Source organism: Hippoglossus hippoglossus, chromosome 16 (assembly GCF_009819705.1).
Source record: "Hippoglossus hippoglossus isolate fHipHip1 chromosome 16, fHipHip1.pri, whole genome shotgun sequence".
In the NCBI taxonomy this organism is placed as follows: domain Eukaryota; kingdom Metazoa; phylum Chordata; class Actinopteri; order Pleuronectiformes; family Pleuronectidae; genus Hippoglossus; species Hippoglossus hippoglossus.
In genome coordinates this window covers 25870544-25888341 of record NC_047166.1, presented here as the reverse complement: position 1 = coordinate 25888341, position 17798 = coordinate 25870544, and the positions used below count along the sequence as shown (strand labels likewise).

At 41.1% G+C, this 17798-nt stretch overlaps 1 protein-coding gene across 1 annotated transcript in view; it reads right to left on the bottom strand.

Moving 5' to 3' along the window:
- The window catches only part of LOC117776523 (vacuolar protein sorting-associated protein 13B-like), a 312145-nt gene that overhangs the window by 169918 nt on the left and 124429 nt on the right, over positions 1–17798 (bottom strand). Inside the window, 2 exon segments of the mRNA XM_034610493.1 lie at positions 4000–4133; positions 17290–17422. Coding sequence (XP_034466384.1) covers positions 4000–4133; positions 17290–17422 — 267 coding nt within the window.

The window sequence follows — 17798 nt, the reverse complement described above, 5'->3', positions numbered from 1 at the left end:
CCCATTTCAGTTTTGGTAGCAACGTGCTTCTTTGCCAATGCTGAACACATTCATGTGTTAAATAGAAGGAATTATTGCAAAATTCTTGAAATAGAATAACCATCCTAATCACTTGCAATTATTATCGAGGCCCATAGAGAACATAGGTGTCCATAGCTAGAATGGGCTAAAGAAGGGGAGATGACAGGATGAAAAAGGGTACGGGTGAGCAGTGGGGGAGAGGGGCAGGCAGGTAATAAGCAGAAGACAGAGAAGAACAGAAGTGGAAAGAACACACAATGTGAAGTGACAAATTAAAAAGATGCACTGCATGTGAGGAGCAACACAGCAATAGGTTGGAAAATGTCAAAAAAGTTAAAGCAAAGGGTCAAAACTTTAAAGGGGACATAGCATGCCCATTTTACCACAAGTTGATATGGTTCCTTGGGGTCTTAATGAAATGTCTGTAACATACTTTGGTCAAAATACCACAAGGATCATATAAAACAGCACCCTTTTTACCCTGTATAAAACAGCCCTCCACAGAGTGACCTGTTTTGAGTGCCTGTTCCTTTAAATGCTAGTGAGCCAGCTCCCCCCCCCCCCCCCCCCCCCCCCTCTCCCCCCATGATTTTAAACGATATAAATTACATATTTTATATGATATAAATTATCAAATATGCATCCCATACTTTGTATTCCCCTTCTGTTGTCCTGGAGTTTTAATTTTCACAATCACATAATTAAATGTCCCCCTCTGCCCATCCACTACAAGCACACAAGCAGACAGACAGAGAGAGAAAGAGAGGGGTGGGGGGGGGGGGGGGGGGGGGCTATGAAGACCATCATTTACCCCCAAACCCCGACATTCAACGGGTACAACAACAAGCGGAGAAAGCAGAATCGCGGGCTGACCTTATATATACAGTCTATGGGGCTGACCAGCGCGGAGAAATGTGTGTCCCATGTGAACAGCCAGGCGGCTGCGCGCTTGAGAACGGTGCTGTGCGGCGCAGCGCTTGCGCGTCCGGTGTAAACCCGGCGTGACGAGTGTGGGGGGGCGGGGGGGATGAGGTGGGGGGTGGGCCAAGGCCATGTAGGGAGACTTCCAGTGTATTGTGACGACACAATACACAGGAAGCTCATTCGAGTCACTCAAGCATGACGTTTCTGACTTAGAGGAACCATAACAAAACGCGCAAGTGTTTTTTTCCCAGAGTTTTGGGGTTGGTAGACATGCCAGATACCCACATTAACCTGTAGAAGCACTAACAAAGTGGAATTTTCATGATATGTCCCCTTTAAGGCTGAGGGCAAGTGGCCATGCAAAGATCTGCCAGGCCACCCTGGCCAGGGTGAAAATTGCGGCACTGCCCCTGAGCCCTAATGTGAAGTGACTACTAAAAAAGCACCACCTACACATATGAAAGCTTTGCATGACCACAGAATTAACTGTCTCTTCCGAGAACAAACATCCCTTTTGTGTTGTATGATATGTCAAGGAGACTTCCCCACCTTGGATGTGAGGGCCTCAGTTTGGATGCTATGTCCCTCTGACCTGGTATGAGAAAGCCACTGGTGCTTTTGCTATAAGTGTGTGAATAGATTTCTGTCTCTGTCTTTCTCTAATTTTCTTTCATTCTTCTCTCTTTGTCTATCGCTGCTAATCATCACAACGGTTTAAAACTGTGGGATCCCTGTTTTCTCTCTTTGAGCTACTTGGTTTAACTGTCCATTTCTCAGCATCATTGACAGTTTGATGACCAAATTAAAATAAGCTCTCTGATGGCTTTGAATGGATTGAGCCATTCTATTTGCAGGATAAAAAAATCCCCTATCATTCCTTGCAAGGTAACAAGGTAGCAAGGGGAAGAGGGTCTTACAAATGGAGACAGATATGCACAGATGATAATCTGCGCCAGGTAGTGTCCTGTGTATGACAGAACATCACCAATCAAAGCTAACAATATCTGTCATTGAGCAAGACAAATAAAAAAAGCATCTGTACCTCACACTTTCCTTTCTTCATTGTTAGCATTTTCTTATCTACTTGTATTAAAATTAACCCACAGTCTAGGATCTTGGCAGGACCTCTACCTCCTGCTGTGAAAGTTTTGTAGGGAATAATTTATGTCACAGCATCATGGCTGTATCTCAGACCAAGAGTAAAAGATTTTTCAAAACAATTTTCATAATCGTTAGCTATCTCGTATCCCTACTTTGTTTAAACAGAATTAAGTTGTCTCAGGAACTGTAGACTAATACATAATATAATAATGAATAATGAATTACACTTTTGTAACCCAGGCAGCTGTTTGTCTGTTTGCACCACACTCAAATAAATGGAGAGGTTTAAATTTGGGGAAATCCAAGGCCTGGGGTATCAGCTGTCAGTTTGTCCAGTTTGTTTCGCCCCTGCTCCCATGTCGACAGGACAGACTGTTTACTAATTACTGCTGCAGTACATGGTGTGGTCCCAGTTGCACAGCCAAAGGGGACAGAGGAAAGTGGAGGCAATGACGGGCTTAGCAAACTATTAGAAGGTTGAGTTCATTTTTGTCGATGTACTGTAAACAGCTCAACGGCCTAACATGGGAAGTGGGCTCTGGAGAATGACTTCAATTCACATGTGTCATGCTCTCTCATGTTTGACTGACATGAGTTTGTGTGGTCCTAGCAATAAGAATTAAGAGGAAATAGAATTGGTTGTTGGGCTTGTGAATCATTGCTTATTGTTTACATGCAACACAACATGAAAGCCATATACTGTATATTCCAATTAAATACTAAATTAGCTGTTTAGTGTACTTTAAATTCCCTCTAATGCGAGTATCCACGTTACCGCAACTAAACCTGATGATGTCTGTCATCCTGTGATGAATGGTAATGTTCTGAAAACTGGAACCACTTAAGTTATGATTGCTGTAGGGATCTGACCAATAGTTTGACCAATGGTCTCAATACAAGACTCTAATCATCAGAATTGTTGTTATTGATGTTTGCAGTGGCAAACAATACCAATGGATATTTGAGCAACAAAAATAAGAAAATGATAGTCTGGGTAAATGTGGCCACTGCCTTCAGTCCAGTAATGCTTGCACATTGTAGAAGAGCAGTCAAAACTGAATCCAGCACACCATTGTAAACAAAGACGTCCAAATTGTCCAATCAATAATGTACCACATGAGCACACGTGTGTGATTGCTACATGCAGTCCTTATTGCATGAAGAGGATCCTTGTTACAGAATTGTCACTGGCTCCTGATGTATTTCTGAAGGTGCTGGTTGTGATGTGGGCTGAGCTAACTGGCCCACAATGGGGACATTTAACGATCCAGTGAGACTTCAAGAGATGAAAAGGGACATACAGCCAGCCAAACAGTCAACCAGAAAGTCAGTCTGCCACAAAGGGACACGAGACACTACGTATGCATCTGTATGTAAAACAGGCTAATAGGCTAACAAGTTACAGAGGTTTGTGGAAGGCATGTGCCCACAACCACAGAGTGCTCAGCTCGGGTGGGTTGAGCTAAACCTCAATACTTAATTGTAACAGAGGAGAGAAAGAGGTGGAAGGCTGCTACCAGATGTGTGCGCCAGCCAATACTGCTTAAGTCCATTCATCCATCCATTAGCTATACCTGCTTATCCACTGAGGGTCAAAGAGTGGCTGGAGCCAATCCCAGCTGATAATTGGAGAGAAGACACCCTGGACAGCTAGTCAGCCTATCATAGGGCTTACATATAGGGGCAAGTAAACAGTCAGGCTTAATCTTACAGGTAATAGAGTCTATAATTATCTGAAATGAATGCCTGAATTCGGGAGGGACCCAGAGTAACCAGACAAAACTCAAAACATACAAACTCATATTTCTTATGCTTGCATCTTGCGGACCCCTCACGGATGAGCAATATCAAAGTACTTTGTTCCAAAATCAGACAAGTAGAGCAAATTATTATATTGTATACCTACTGCTACACACAAGTAGAACAAAAATGGTGGAGAGTAAAGCTTGATACCTGAACAGTAAGGCGTTTTACGGCATCCCAGGTATGGGCAATAAGCTCCTTCATTCTTTCCTCTGAGGTTGTCCATGACTCTGATGTGGAGGTGTCAGGCATCACCTTCATTGGGATGGACAGGGGACGTGATTCTGGGAAAGACAGAAAGTGTTAAGACAATAGACATTGATTCAAATATTATTTTAAAACAGCATTTCTTAAACCATTCATTCTCCACTGGTTTATTATTTCTAAGTACAGTGGGCACCCAGTACTAATGTAGATTACGCTTGTGCAACCTTCTGGACCTGTGTTGAAAAAAACTCCCACAGATGTGTGAAATAGATACAAAAACTAACGTTCATCCTTTTACTTACCTCTCTTCATAATACATTGTTATTTTCATTTGTTGTACAGTATCAACAGTATGTTAAATGATGTTTAACTGACACTTCATTAAGGTGATGTAATGTTGGCAGGATTCTTGTGTCTAACAGTGGATGAGGGAACCGTAAGACCTGAGTCAGTCACACACACACACACACACACACACACACACACACACACACACACACACACACACACACACACACACACACACACACACACACAGATTGTCCTAGACATGACATGTACTAGTATGCCTGCTGTGGTCCAGACGAAAGCCGAATGTCAGACCTGACACTCATGGCAACAACCAGGCATACAAATCACACAGCAACAACCCCCTCTTCAAGCATTAGCAAAAACCATATAAACCTGAAGGTTGAAACCAACTTATAGTTTCTAAGAGACAGTTCAGTGAGAGAGAAGACGGACCAACAGAAAAAGACAAAACTGGGCCTAAGAGAATCGTACAGAAGCAGAAAGAGAGGAACTGTGACAAAGGCATTAAGACAGACACATTCTGCCAGGTTAGCCTGAGGCCTGTGGATGTTAAAGCCATCAGGGCATCAGAGGTGAGGAAAGGGAGGTCTCTCTGAAGACACATTAAGACATATTCCATGAATTAAAAGTCTGCCTTGCTCAGCAGCTCGATGCCACAGTTGTCATGAACGGTGGTGATTTCACAGCACCACCATGTTTCCTTAGATACCATACTCACAAATGTCACTACAACACAAAAATGGGTTGGCATGGCAACAAGAGTGTGTTGCCAGGGAAATGGACTAAGATGAAGGCTAGTTACCCTCGTTCATTATGGTAACCTGCCAACAACCTGTGTGAAAGCTGTATATGTGTGTTTCTAGATAAGTGACTAATACTCACAGGTGTGTATGTGTGTGTGTAAGTAAAAGCATGAGAGGAGACGGAAGGCCAAGCTAATCATGTCTGGACTCTTGTGAAAATATTTCACACTCAGTATCCACGTGCCTCTGCCACTTTGGGACTGTGAAATAGACAGTATTTTACATGATGCCTACAGTCAGTGGATCATTACTTGCTATGCACAGTACTTGCCAACCCATATTTTCCATCTACCTTCTCCCACGGTTTTTTTTGTCAGCTACAATGTTTCTGTAAGCAATGTATGAAACCATGTTCATACCCTTTCATATATCCACAAAGTCACAGATGGCAGCAGGAAAGACTTTTGACTTTGACAGGAAAGATTGTGTTTCATGGACTTTCATTGAGAAATGTGAAGAGTGCACTGCATAATCTGCTGTGATATCATTGGGTTGTCAATAGTGTTCTCTTGCGGAGGGCTGGGTATTTGTTAATATTCCTGCCACACTGCATTAAAGAGCCATTTCCTATTCAGCTCAGCTGGGGATCCACACAGACATGACAGAGCTCTGTCGCTGCTGCTCTCTGTCATGTTGCCCAGCTGTTTATACCAGTGAAACTACCCCAGGGACCCTCAACATGAGGGTATGAGTGTTTACTTTTACTAAAGGTTGGAAACTATTTGACTGTGTACTTTTAAAAATTACAACTATGACCATACTACTTTGAGTTGAAATGCTACATTATGAACATGCAAGCTTATGTAAGTATGTATGCAGTGTACATTACAGTGGCTTCAGTAAATATTCAGACCTTCACTTTTTGCACTTTAATGTTCTTTTTTATTTATTTTCAAAGTGATAAAATTCAGTTTTTGCCCATTATTCTACACTCATTAACCCATTATGACAAATTGAAAGCATGTTTTTAGGTCACTTACAAATTCCATTCCAATTGCTCAACAAAATGTGGTCAGGTCCAGCCTAATGTAAATGTAATGTTCTTTGAGATCTGTCTAGAACATGACTGGAATCCACCTGTGGTAAATTGAGTGGATATAGTTCAGAAAGGCACACACCTGTATATGTTAGGTCCCACAATTCAAATAGCATGTAAGCACAAAAAACATGACATTAAGTGCAAGGAACTCTCAATTTCTGATGAAACTGTGGTGAAGCATAGTTTAGAACATTGTATATAACCATTTCTAAAGCTTTGAGTTTTCCCAGGAGGACAGTGGCCTTGATGATTGTGAAATAGAAGAACTCTGGGATGCTTTGTATAGTTGGCTGTCTGGCCAAACTGAGGGCATGAAAGGCCTTGGTCTCAAAGTTGCGACAGTTGCAATAGCAGGCACTAAATTAATCCAGGCTGTTATGGAAGACAGGCTAGACAGAAGCCCGTCTTGAGAAAAAGGTACTGTATGTGGAATCCTGCTGTCTGACTTCAGGAGTTAATTTTTGATTTAAAATTTGTAATTTTGCATTACTGAATAGATGGGAAGATTTGTCAATTTTATCTACCAAAAATACTACATCACTATAAAATGTGAAGATTGAATATATACTGAATCTACTGTGCATTATGCAATCACATAAATGTAAATTTAATTAAGCATAACACACAGTAAGCATCAATAGATGTGAAAATGTGGCCACACATGTCAGCATATGAAAGCCGGTGCTTAAAATGTTACTACGGGCAAAAGGAAGCCATAAGATGCTGAGCTACTACTGACAATTCATCTGAACTCAATTCTACCTTAAAAATGTATTCTTAGAAATTATTACTTTCTGGCAAGGCCTCAAAGGTGGTATTGGGGGTAGGCCTGACTGAAAATGTCCTTCCCCAGAGAAAGTCTGCTAAGCCAATCACAAAGTGTGCTAAAGTACAGTATAAGCAGAAACAATTCAAGACCAGTCTGCACACAGCTCTCCGTTTAGTTTTAAATACCATTCCAGGACTCTGTTTGTTAATCCTGGGGTCATTATTTGGAATGAAACTGCCATATCTTGTTATAGTGACTTGGCGCCTGCCATTTCTGCAGAGAGCGGGTTGAGAGAGAGACAGGAAGGCAGGGACAGAGAATGAGAAAGACAGAGTGAACACAAGAGGACTAAATTCAAATGAAAGAGAAATATGACAAGAGTGCCCAAAGCTCTTAAACCTGCCCAGGCCTAACAAGTCCTAAGAGTCCTCTTAAAGTGGGGTTATTCCCCCAGCCTCGTGCCATATCAGCCATGTCCTTATTTTCACCCTCTATTAGGCCATAAGGCTAAAATCTTACTGGCCAAACTCTGACCATACACCCTTCCCCTCTCCTTCCTCTCCCGTTTGGTTCTGTCACTCTCCAACCACACCCTTTGTCTTTCTCACTTAAGCTGCTTTCAGACATGCAATGCCCCCGCAGTTGCTCTGTGTTTTCTCCGGAGGAGGTTTGAATGAAAATGTACGATTGAGACGCTCTGCAGTTTCTACAGACTTTATCTGCCTGGCCTCATATAGTATAATGTCAAAATAGAAATCCAGGAGAAGTCGATGTATGAACACAGCAGGGGATCCCGCTCTGGATTCACCGTGAGCAGGTGGGGGGGTTGTAACAACAGATGAAAAAAATGAAAAAACTAAAGAAAACATATACCTCCTGGTGAAAAAGTGGTGACACACACACAGAAGACACAGACAAAAATGTAAAAAGAGTTTGTGGTGATAAGTGCCGACAACAGTGTTGGGGTGCTGCAAAGAAAATCATGTGAGTAAATACAGAGTAAATACGTCACTTCCTGCCTGTGTCTGTGGCACCCGGCTGCTCCACCTCTCGCCTGCATAACGCAGAGGATTTGATGCTGTTGTGAACACGTCTGTACAGAGAACCTCCCGCTGTATTGTGCATGTGTGAAAGGCAAACTCTGAGTAAACTCTGTAGCCAGGAGGTCATGTCTGAAAACGGCTTAGTGTTCAGCTGGTGTGTAACTTCAGTGTTGTGATGGCAATTTTTGTATCCTCTTTACCAGCTCCATCACTTCATCCAGTAAGTAAAGGTTAGGATTTTTTCAAGCCCACAGCTTTTGTCAAGTGATCAGAGAAAACACAAAGACCAGCCCAATTACAACACATTGACTTTAGGGCGAGAAACAAATCAGCGTTGCCTCATTGCATGATGTACTACATAACACCACCACCATTGCATTGTAATATGGCTGTAAAATGTGTGAGGGTGTGTGGTGTGGTTAGTGAAAATCACACATCATACTCATGTGCAACTTACCATTGAATACACACACACACATTCTGATACACCCGCAGTCATTCAATCAATACTAACACCATAACAGTGCCAGTAAACTTTCACTCTAAATCCTAATCTAATAAATATTTGTCAAATCTGGTCAATAATTTCTCACAGGCTGCTGTCCATTACATATGTGCGCTGAAAAAAAAATCCTGTGATCCTTCTTAGTCTGTGCATTGGGAGAAAAACAAAGTGCCTTAAGCAGCACATTCATGAAATCCTCAGAGCGATTGTCAGTCCATATGATGGTGCCGTGGGCCTCGGTTCCTCCTGGTGCAGGACAATGCCCTGTCTCATATGATCAGAGTGTGCGTACAGTTCCTGGATGACAAAGGCATTGACGCCATTGACTGGCCCTCACGTTTCCCTGACCTTAATCCGGTTGAGCACCTATGGGATGGGATGCCCTGATCCAGGTCTGGGAGGAGATCCCCCAGGACACCATCCGCCGACTCATCAGGAGCATGCCCAGATGTTGTTGGGAGTGCATACAGGCATGAGGAGGCCCTACACAACTAATGAGTCACATTATGAGTTGCCGTGATGAAATTCATGCAAGTTGGATCAGTGTGTGACTTACATTTTGTTTGTTTTTCAGTGTGGTTTTGAATCCAGCTCTGAATGGGTTGATGGTTTTGGTTTCCATTGACTGTTATGTCATTTTGTTCTTAACAAATTATACAATGTACATAAGTAAATATTTTCAACTTGAATAATTCGATGATCAAGATCTGATGCATTATTTTAGAGTTCCCTTAATTTTTTTGAGCAGTGTAGATAGACCCAATGGGAAGTAGAAGAAGGAGTCTAGTTCCATCGTCATCAGACCGTGTAGGGTTTGGAAAGGGATTGGTTGGAACTGCAAACAAGAGACCTGTGGTGATGTTTGCATGGAAAGAATTTAACGGTGGTGGTGTACAGTATATGCCTCAACATAATCACATTGTCAGAGGATGGCTGAGGAACAGTCAAAGACTAAAAAGTCAGAAGAAAACAGCAAGAGTGAAGGCCTTCTAATGGTGGGGACTGCAAAGTTGGACTTAATTGGACAAGTTGGAATTAAATTCAGCCCTTGACATATACGTTAGGACTTGTGCATACCCTGACTGACAGGCACACAGAGAGGGCTAAAGAGACTCACAGCACCGGTAAAACCTTTATGGATTTTTTGACAGTTCACTGGCCCACCAGTGTGGCTGCCCACCAGGATGTCCCCATGACCATTCCTACTATAGAAAGACTTCTCAAAGTTGGAAAGCATGAAGATGGATGGGTTAGCTGCTCTGCTTGTTTTGGCTTGAAAGGTGGGTTACACTCGCCTTGCTGTGTTTCATGAAGCAAAGGGGTCAGTATTGTTTTGTCCCATTTTTGTGCTCGAACTGGTTAGTTATTTTTCTGTGAACTATCGCTTTAAGTCTTGAAAACAATGGCAAAAAGCATCCATTTGTCCTTTTTGATTGTTTGAGCAATTCAACCATATAAACAACCTCACTGAATGATCTCAGGGCATTTCCCCATGCTGCCTGCTATCTTTCCCTATTTCAAATGGTTTATAGTGAGTTGAAGTGTTGTATATTCTGTTACAGCTGTGCGCAAAGGCAGTAATGAGGTTCTTTAATAAACGTGCCTGCATATTTGTTTTTGATGCAAGTCAGTGTTTATTTAAATATTTAGGTGCCTCCATTTGTTCAGTGTTTCTACAGCAGTCATGAAAAATTGAAATATTGTGTGGCCAGGCTGACAGGAACGGGTAAGGCCAATGAGGGTGAGAGAAGAGTTGTATATAACCCATCTATTTCTACTTCTCTACACAGACTGCATCCACATACAGGTTGTATCGTCTCTTTCTGCCAGCTGTGCTTCAGGAAGTCCTTCAACCAGTCATATTAACGATGGAAGAAGACTTTTAAAGTAAGTGCACATTGACTATCAGAAGTCAGAGAGATTAAACACAACATTGCTATCCAATTCACACTTTAAAATCTTTATACTTTAACCAAAAACGAAGGAGAGAAGAAAACGAGAGAGTAAAGTTAAAAGGAGATCTTAGAAGAGAAGAGAAAAGAAGAGAGAGTTTGCCTGCAAGACCATGACACAACACATAAAGAATGAAAACAAAAGGCCACGTCTTCTCTCAGTGACACGAAATCCCTTTGAAACGTCCCGGGTGCAATCATCTCAACCCAGTCTCCAATCCCCTCCCGTTCCTGTCATCTGAACTAAACCCCCTCGAGCCTGAGGACTAATCCACGCTACGTCTGATGAACCACAAATCAACCCCAACTTCCCTCTCCTCCTCTCACTTCAACTTCAAATACCACAGCCAACATCCACAAAAGCCCTAATGCCCTTATCATCCACCAACGTAGAAAAGGGATATATAAGGACAAATGTATTCCCCACTACTGTGCTATGTGTCCAGGAGGTCAGTGAAAGGTTTGTATATGGGCTCATCATAGTGTAGAGGCCAAAGACATTCTAATCTTGCGAGTGAAGTCCCCTACAGACTATAATCATTCTTCTGGGGAGGGGGTGGAGGTGGTCTTGATGGGGGTCGTATGTCATTATTCCTCCTTTCCTTGTTTTCTTTCCCTGCTCCAACCATCATTACCTTGATAAATTATTGACTTTACCAGAAAAATTTAACTATATAAATAACTCCACAATGAAAATATTATCCCCTTCTGAAAAGTGCAGAGCAGCCAATAAAAACCTGCCTGACTTCCATCAGGCTACTTGGGCTTGGATTATTGTTATGTATGACTGTGTAGTTCTGCCTGAAGTTCTCTCATCAGTGCTCTTGCTATTTTATGTATGTTTATAAGCATGTATATATTAGTTTCTCTCTGCTGGTTCTTTCATCAAAATATATAAATTGATGTCTTTCAAGAATATACTGTGTGTCACTCAACCATGAAACCTGGACTTTTTTCCCGTACCCACCTCCTCTTTTTTTGACGCACTACGGTTGAGATCACAGAAAAGCCATCAGTTCAAAAACATTTTTGCAGCACAGCCTTGGCAACCACCAGATATTGTATTGTAACTTGCAGATTAACAGTATGAACAAAGCAAAAGTGCTTTGATATCTCTTTCAGATCCTCCCAGTAAATGGGAAATATACATCTAATTCCATCATTCAGATCACTAGCAGAGAGGAACACAGACAACAGTTCTCATTCCAACCTTCAAGAACGAGAGCCAGATCAGAGGATAGGTTTCTCAGCAGAAGAGGTATGTCCTCAGAGCGCCAACGGCTAATTTTAGAATTGAAAAGCAAAGCCAATGAGATCATTACTCTGGTACATGTTAGGGAACAATGAGAAGCTCTGGACTTGGGAGGCTCTCAATCAGAAACATGGTGCTGCTGCCAACAAGATCATTCATTAGGGACAAATAAAGAAAATACTTAGAGGCTAGTTTTATGTGAACCAATTTGTGGTGTAATTGTATGGGCAGACAGAAATGGACCTCAAGCTGAGGAGAAATGACTTGTTTTCAAAGTCGTCGTTCCACAGCCATCCTCATAAAGTCTAACGACAAAAAAAAACAATTGTTAACACTTCTGTGATGATGTTACTAAGCAACCTTCAAACAAAATCTATGATTGGAATTAAATAAGAAGTGTTGTATTTAGTTTTTTTTAAATGACGTCAAAAAGTTCAGATTCGAGAAGAAGAATATTAAGTTGACCATCTATTTTTGACCAGTGACAAAAATCCTGATAAAATGACTGAAGCTATCAAATATCCTAGGCAAACCAGGGCTACATAGATATGACAAGGGAGACATTTGTTAAAACTACAGTATAAAAACACCTAGACAAGGATTAAAATGAGTATTTGTACAGTGCATCTACAGAGTATACAGTATGCCTATTTGAAAGAACAAATACAATTCCTTATGTGATGGACATCCAATATTAATTGCCAAGCTGTGTGTCTAACATAAAAAAAAAACATAAAAATGTATTTTAATATATTTAACCATGTGAAAGTTCCTGTCATCAACTGGAACTGGCTTTGGTCCAGTTCAGCCAATGCTGGTTCTGAAAGTCTGTGATGCCTTGTAACACGTACCCTGTTTATGTAACATGTGCAATGACCAAAACGAGAGAGGAAGAGAGACAGAGGGAAATACTTTGTTGCCAAACAGAGTTGAGTGGATGTCGACCTTGAGATTTTAGCTGGGCAGCCCCACCGCCATAATATGATATCACCCTGCCCTCAGAGCTTTCTGGGGAAATGATCTGCAGTGAACTAGTTCTGTGTGTCTCTGTACATTTGCCTACACATTAACAGGCACCTTCCAAAAGCCTACAGGAAAGTCCCCCTTGATTACTATGAAACTGTAGCTAGGCTGAATGTGGTAACAAAACAACATAACACTCTCTTTACATCATAAAAGTGCCAGGCATGCGTTCAAATGGCCAATTGGAAGCAGGGACATCTAGCTAGTGCAATTGTTCTGAGGAGGCTTTGAACTGCTAAAAACTCTGAAAATGATTTTCTTCCAGTGGGTTATGATTTATTCTAATAATTCCAGAGGTGATTTCTGAGGGGAAATCAATAGCTCCAGTGGAAAACTATGATAATCAATAGGCACAGGAAAAGACTGCTCTCACCAGTTTATAATCAAGTGGAACAGAACACCACTCTACACCAATATTCCATACATCCAGCATATTAGGTCATTTGGTTTCATAACAGTACTTCAAACAACAATAATCCGGACATGTAAGCTATTACCTTCTCAAATTTACCACCTCAATGCATGGTTAGAGTAGATGTTGTCAGCTTCAGTGTCTTGTGGTGGCAGGGTCCAAAACAGTATGTATCCTGGAGCAAAACAAATCTTAGTGTTCTGGACTCAAGAGGGAATCGGTTAAAGAGGTAGTCTTTACGTTTTTAGTAGGCAATTGCTTTCTGCTGCCTTAGCAAAGCACCAAAATTGCACCTGAGCTCATTTTAAGGCCAAATTGCCCATGGGCACTCAAATGGGCACAAATATGTGGTGAATGGTACTAGCAATTTTCTAGTTATATCAACCCCTCAAAGTGCTTTAGTGCAAGTCACATTCATACACAATAACACAGTATTTCTACATGGAGGCATTTTTTTTATCATACACCATTCACACAGTGAAGGCAGTTGTCAGGGGCAATGTGGGGTTCAGTGACTTGCACAAGGACAAGAATAGTGTCCATAACTAGGGTCCATAATTTGTAAAATGTTACATATAATCTCTTTTTACAAGATGACTCAAGGCATTGAGGGGCTAAATAGCTGAGTATTGAAATTGCACAAGTGTCCACCAGATAGCTGGCTGCCCCTGTTGAGCATAAGCCAGCCGCAAGAGTTTATTCCTGTGCATGGGAATGAATGTTGACTGAAGATTGAAATTTATATATCCATATCTGAGTGTGTCATTGGATTTCAATGTTGAATGCTATCTGTACACATGTGGAGAAGGTGTGTGCTGCTGTGTTACCACTGTTTGTTTTTACTCTTGAATGTCCGAGACAAGTTTCTTCTAAATAAAATCATGGGCGCAGTGGTTACAAACCCCCATAGAATCCCCTGAGAAGATATATGCAAGAGACGAACCAAATTTGTACCTCTTACAGCTGAGGAGATTAAGACCTGGTCATTTATGAACTACATCCACATCAGCGTTACCCTTCAGCTAATCATTTGAGCTCAGATGTCATCCATCACATGACTTACGATGGCTAAAAGGCTTTAGAGATGAAATGCCTCGAGTTGACAATACAAAGCAGAAGTCAGTTTAATGCTCACTTAATATTCAACAAAGTATAAAAAGATGATGCACTCACAAGAGTTGGATTGAAAAGCTGATCGCTGCCAGTGTTTTTGCTTTTTCATAATAGTTTGACATGAGCGAGCTCTCATTATCTCCCTCTTGTTTAAACATCCAGCCCCTTATCCACAGTGTGCTGCACACATGGTAAAGCAATTAATAAATCATCTGCATATAATGCCTAATTCCAATCATAACATGTTCAATGTCAGCAACTCTTCTCATGAAATGACTAGGGGGAGGGGTTTTACAAGGGGAAATCCACCCTAACAACAGAATCCACATATGTTATTCCCATGACCGTGGGCCATTTCAGAGCCCTTATTAACTATGTACAGTTAAGGTGTAAAAACATACATGAATTTTTAAACTAACCTGATCTGCCTCAGTAAAAACAACTTTCCAGAAAATTCTGAATTAAACAACTAATATCAAAAGGTGGACTATATGTCCTGTTAAATTAGTATATACACCAAGTACCCCAACATGGTCAGCCAGAATATGAAGAATTAACATCCCATTTATCATCCCCCAATTAATCACACGAACAATGGATCATTAGGAGAAATGAGGTGGAACAGAATTTCACTTTATAACTAACGTCTAACTTTGGATCAAATATCACCACAATGCAATAACCCAATATTTGAGGAGTTCCTATTTTTCATTCATGGCCAATAAAGTAAAACTGTCTTTACATATACAGAAACCAAATAGTTAATTGCAAGAAGGATAAATTATTATGTAACATGGATAGGGTGAAACTTGAGATGTGGGATGATGGAAACGAAGTACCTGCTATGCTGTAATCTCCTTTGGTGTTGAGCTGTAGTTTATCAAGATCTTCTGACTGCAGGAAGGCTTATAGTTTCACAATGATTAAAACCACAGGGGTTAAATGCCCCTGCCCTTTTCCTATTCTGATTGCTCACGGAAACAATTTGTAACGTTTCATTACATCTACTCCTGTAACACTGCAGTAATGCCCAGAGAAGATGCTATTCATTTACTTGTAAGCTCTGTTCCAATGTCTTCTTTTTACTTCAAAGAGAAATATTCTAAGGAGTCTCACTTAGTATATGTTTCCAACTAACGAATGCATCCCAACAACGAGATGCCATATACAAATATGGGCACCACTAATCGCTTTTACATAGTTTCTGTGTTGACCACTTAACATTTTGAGCCAACAGTCTGTGACTGTATGCAATTGTTTTGATTGATTTATTCCAGTGGTTAATTCCAAATCCAGTGTACCTTTGTTTTAAGTCATGTGAAAGAGAGAATGAAAATATACAGATGGCATAACTATGAAAAAAAGAATATGATGAAAACATGAAAAAAACAGACATCAAACAGTAAAACAGCTTCACAGACAAAAATACAAAAATAAAGACAGCAACATGGAGGAGCAGTCACAAAGATAGAGAGCTGGTAGATAGGAAGTCGTACACATTGATAGTCAGTGTACTCTAGTCAGTTTAGTGTTGCTGACAAGCTACAGCCTGATGTAGCTTTGTGTGCAGTGTTGGAGCCAAGGTGACCGTTTACTAACAAACTCTAATGAGAGAATATACTTCTGAGATGTGATTAGGCAAAGACACTGTGGTATGGAAAAGCCTTAAGAGCATATTGGATGAAACGAGGAACAGTGGGAAACCCAGGAGGAAAAGGCAGTGAGGCCTTTCAGCTGTGAGCTTTTAAAGTAAGCAAGGAAAGAACTCTAATGGCCTTTTTAGACTCTGAAATGTCATAGGAGCATTTTTCCTATCAAAACACTTGACACAGAGGAACGTCATACACATACAATGTTATTTACAGCTACAGGATGACTTCATTCAAAACAGGGAATTATCACTCCTGTTGGGAACACATTTCCCAGGAACTTTGAAAGGAGGAAAAAAGAAGACCACTGGCTTTATTTCCCCTAACTCGTCACTGCAAAGCTTTGGCAGAGAACGTTTCAACCATTTAAGTGTTTAGAGGACCTGGAGCCTAAACACTGTGAGGCTCAAACAACAGAGACTGGAACAGCCTTTTAACATATTTATTTATTCATATTTTAAACTGTGTGACTTATTCAGTCAAACGAAGCAAGCCAAGACATTCTATTGGATGACATTAATTAAATCTCTATAGAGCTACATGAGTGTGAGGGGGTGGGCAATTAAATTTATAAATAACCATATGAGTATTCAATGAAAACCATTTGTACAGTGAGTAAGAGTCTGCGTTGTGTCATGGACAGCTCCTAAACAGTGACTGCTCCAGCCATCCTCCCAGGTAGGAGTCTAAGAATGCATGTATTAGTGTGTGTGTGTGTGTGTGTGTGTGTGTGTGTGTGTGTGTGTGTGTGTGTGTGTGTGTGTGAGTGATTGAGTGAGTGACCAACCTCTTATAGCTTATACCTTAAAGATTAAAAATACTGCTGGTGTGCTTCATTGTGTGGTCCTGACACTAAAGCAAGCAGTCACATCCTTTACAAGTTGCGGAACAGCATCTATACCCTCATCTCTATTGTTTGTCGATCTCCATTCCAAAAGTTCAGAGTTCCCTACTTAGCAACAGCATTGATTTGTAAAGTTCAGGAAATATCTAAGTAGGCAAGCTAACATGACACGACTGGCCTGCCTCTATGTGCATGTGTCTTAGGATATAACAAATAATGTAATCAATAATATAGTACATTCTATGGGTTTGTGCATGTGTGTAAGTGGACAGACTGATGTTCATTCTGATCATGGGGGGTTTAGAGAGTGGAAAACGGGCAGTGAAGAAGAATCCACTTAGCACAGCCAAGTCACTTACTGATTCTGGGCATCCAGAGCCCACAAAGCGCAAATAGTAATACAACCAGAAGAGGAAAACCAGAGGAGGACATGCCTGGATATGTGGTGTTTAGGCTGTTATGTAACAACATATATTCAATATCATAGTATGGCACAGCTTGGGATTAGTAAACCTACCTGTGACTGTCTTCGTTTTGACCGGGCTGCTGGCATAGTCTGAGGCCTGATTGGAGGGTTGTTTGGCAAATGGTGTGCTCCCTACTGACACCTCGTCCTCTCTCCTCTTGGCCAAAGAAACTGGACCTGGATTCTGGAATGACATCACAGTGTGATGGAGCACCTACAAGGTCATTCTGGCAATGAAATATGAACTATAAGGATGCATCAAATGTGCATTTAATCAGTCCTTGAAAGAAAGTGAATGTTTTCAGCTTTACAATGAAATACTTTAACACTACCCGGTAATGTGCTAACAATGTTGTTATGGGGTCATGACCCAGAGACAGCTTCAGGCAACTTAAAGATTTGGGTTAATCAGGAAACATGGATGAGGGTATAATGTAGTGCTATATAAAAAGGAAGAGAGAGAGAGAAAAGGAAAAATAAAAATGCAGTGGAACACAACTGACGCATCCAAGACCAACAAGGACTAGTGACAGCTCCCTGTTTTTTGAGCAGTCTTCCAT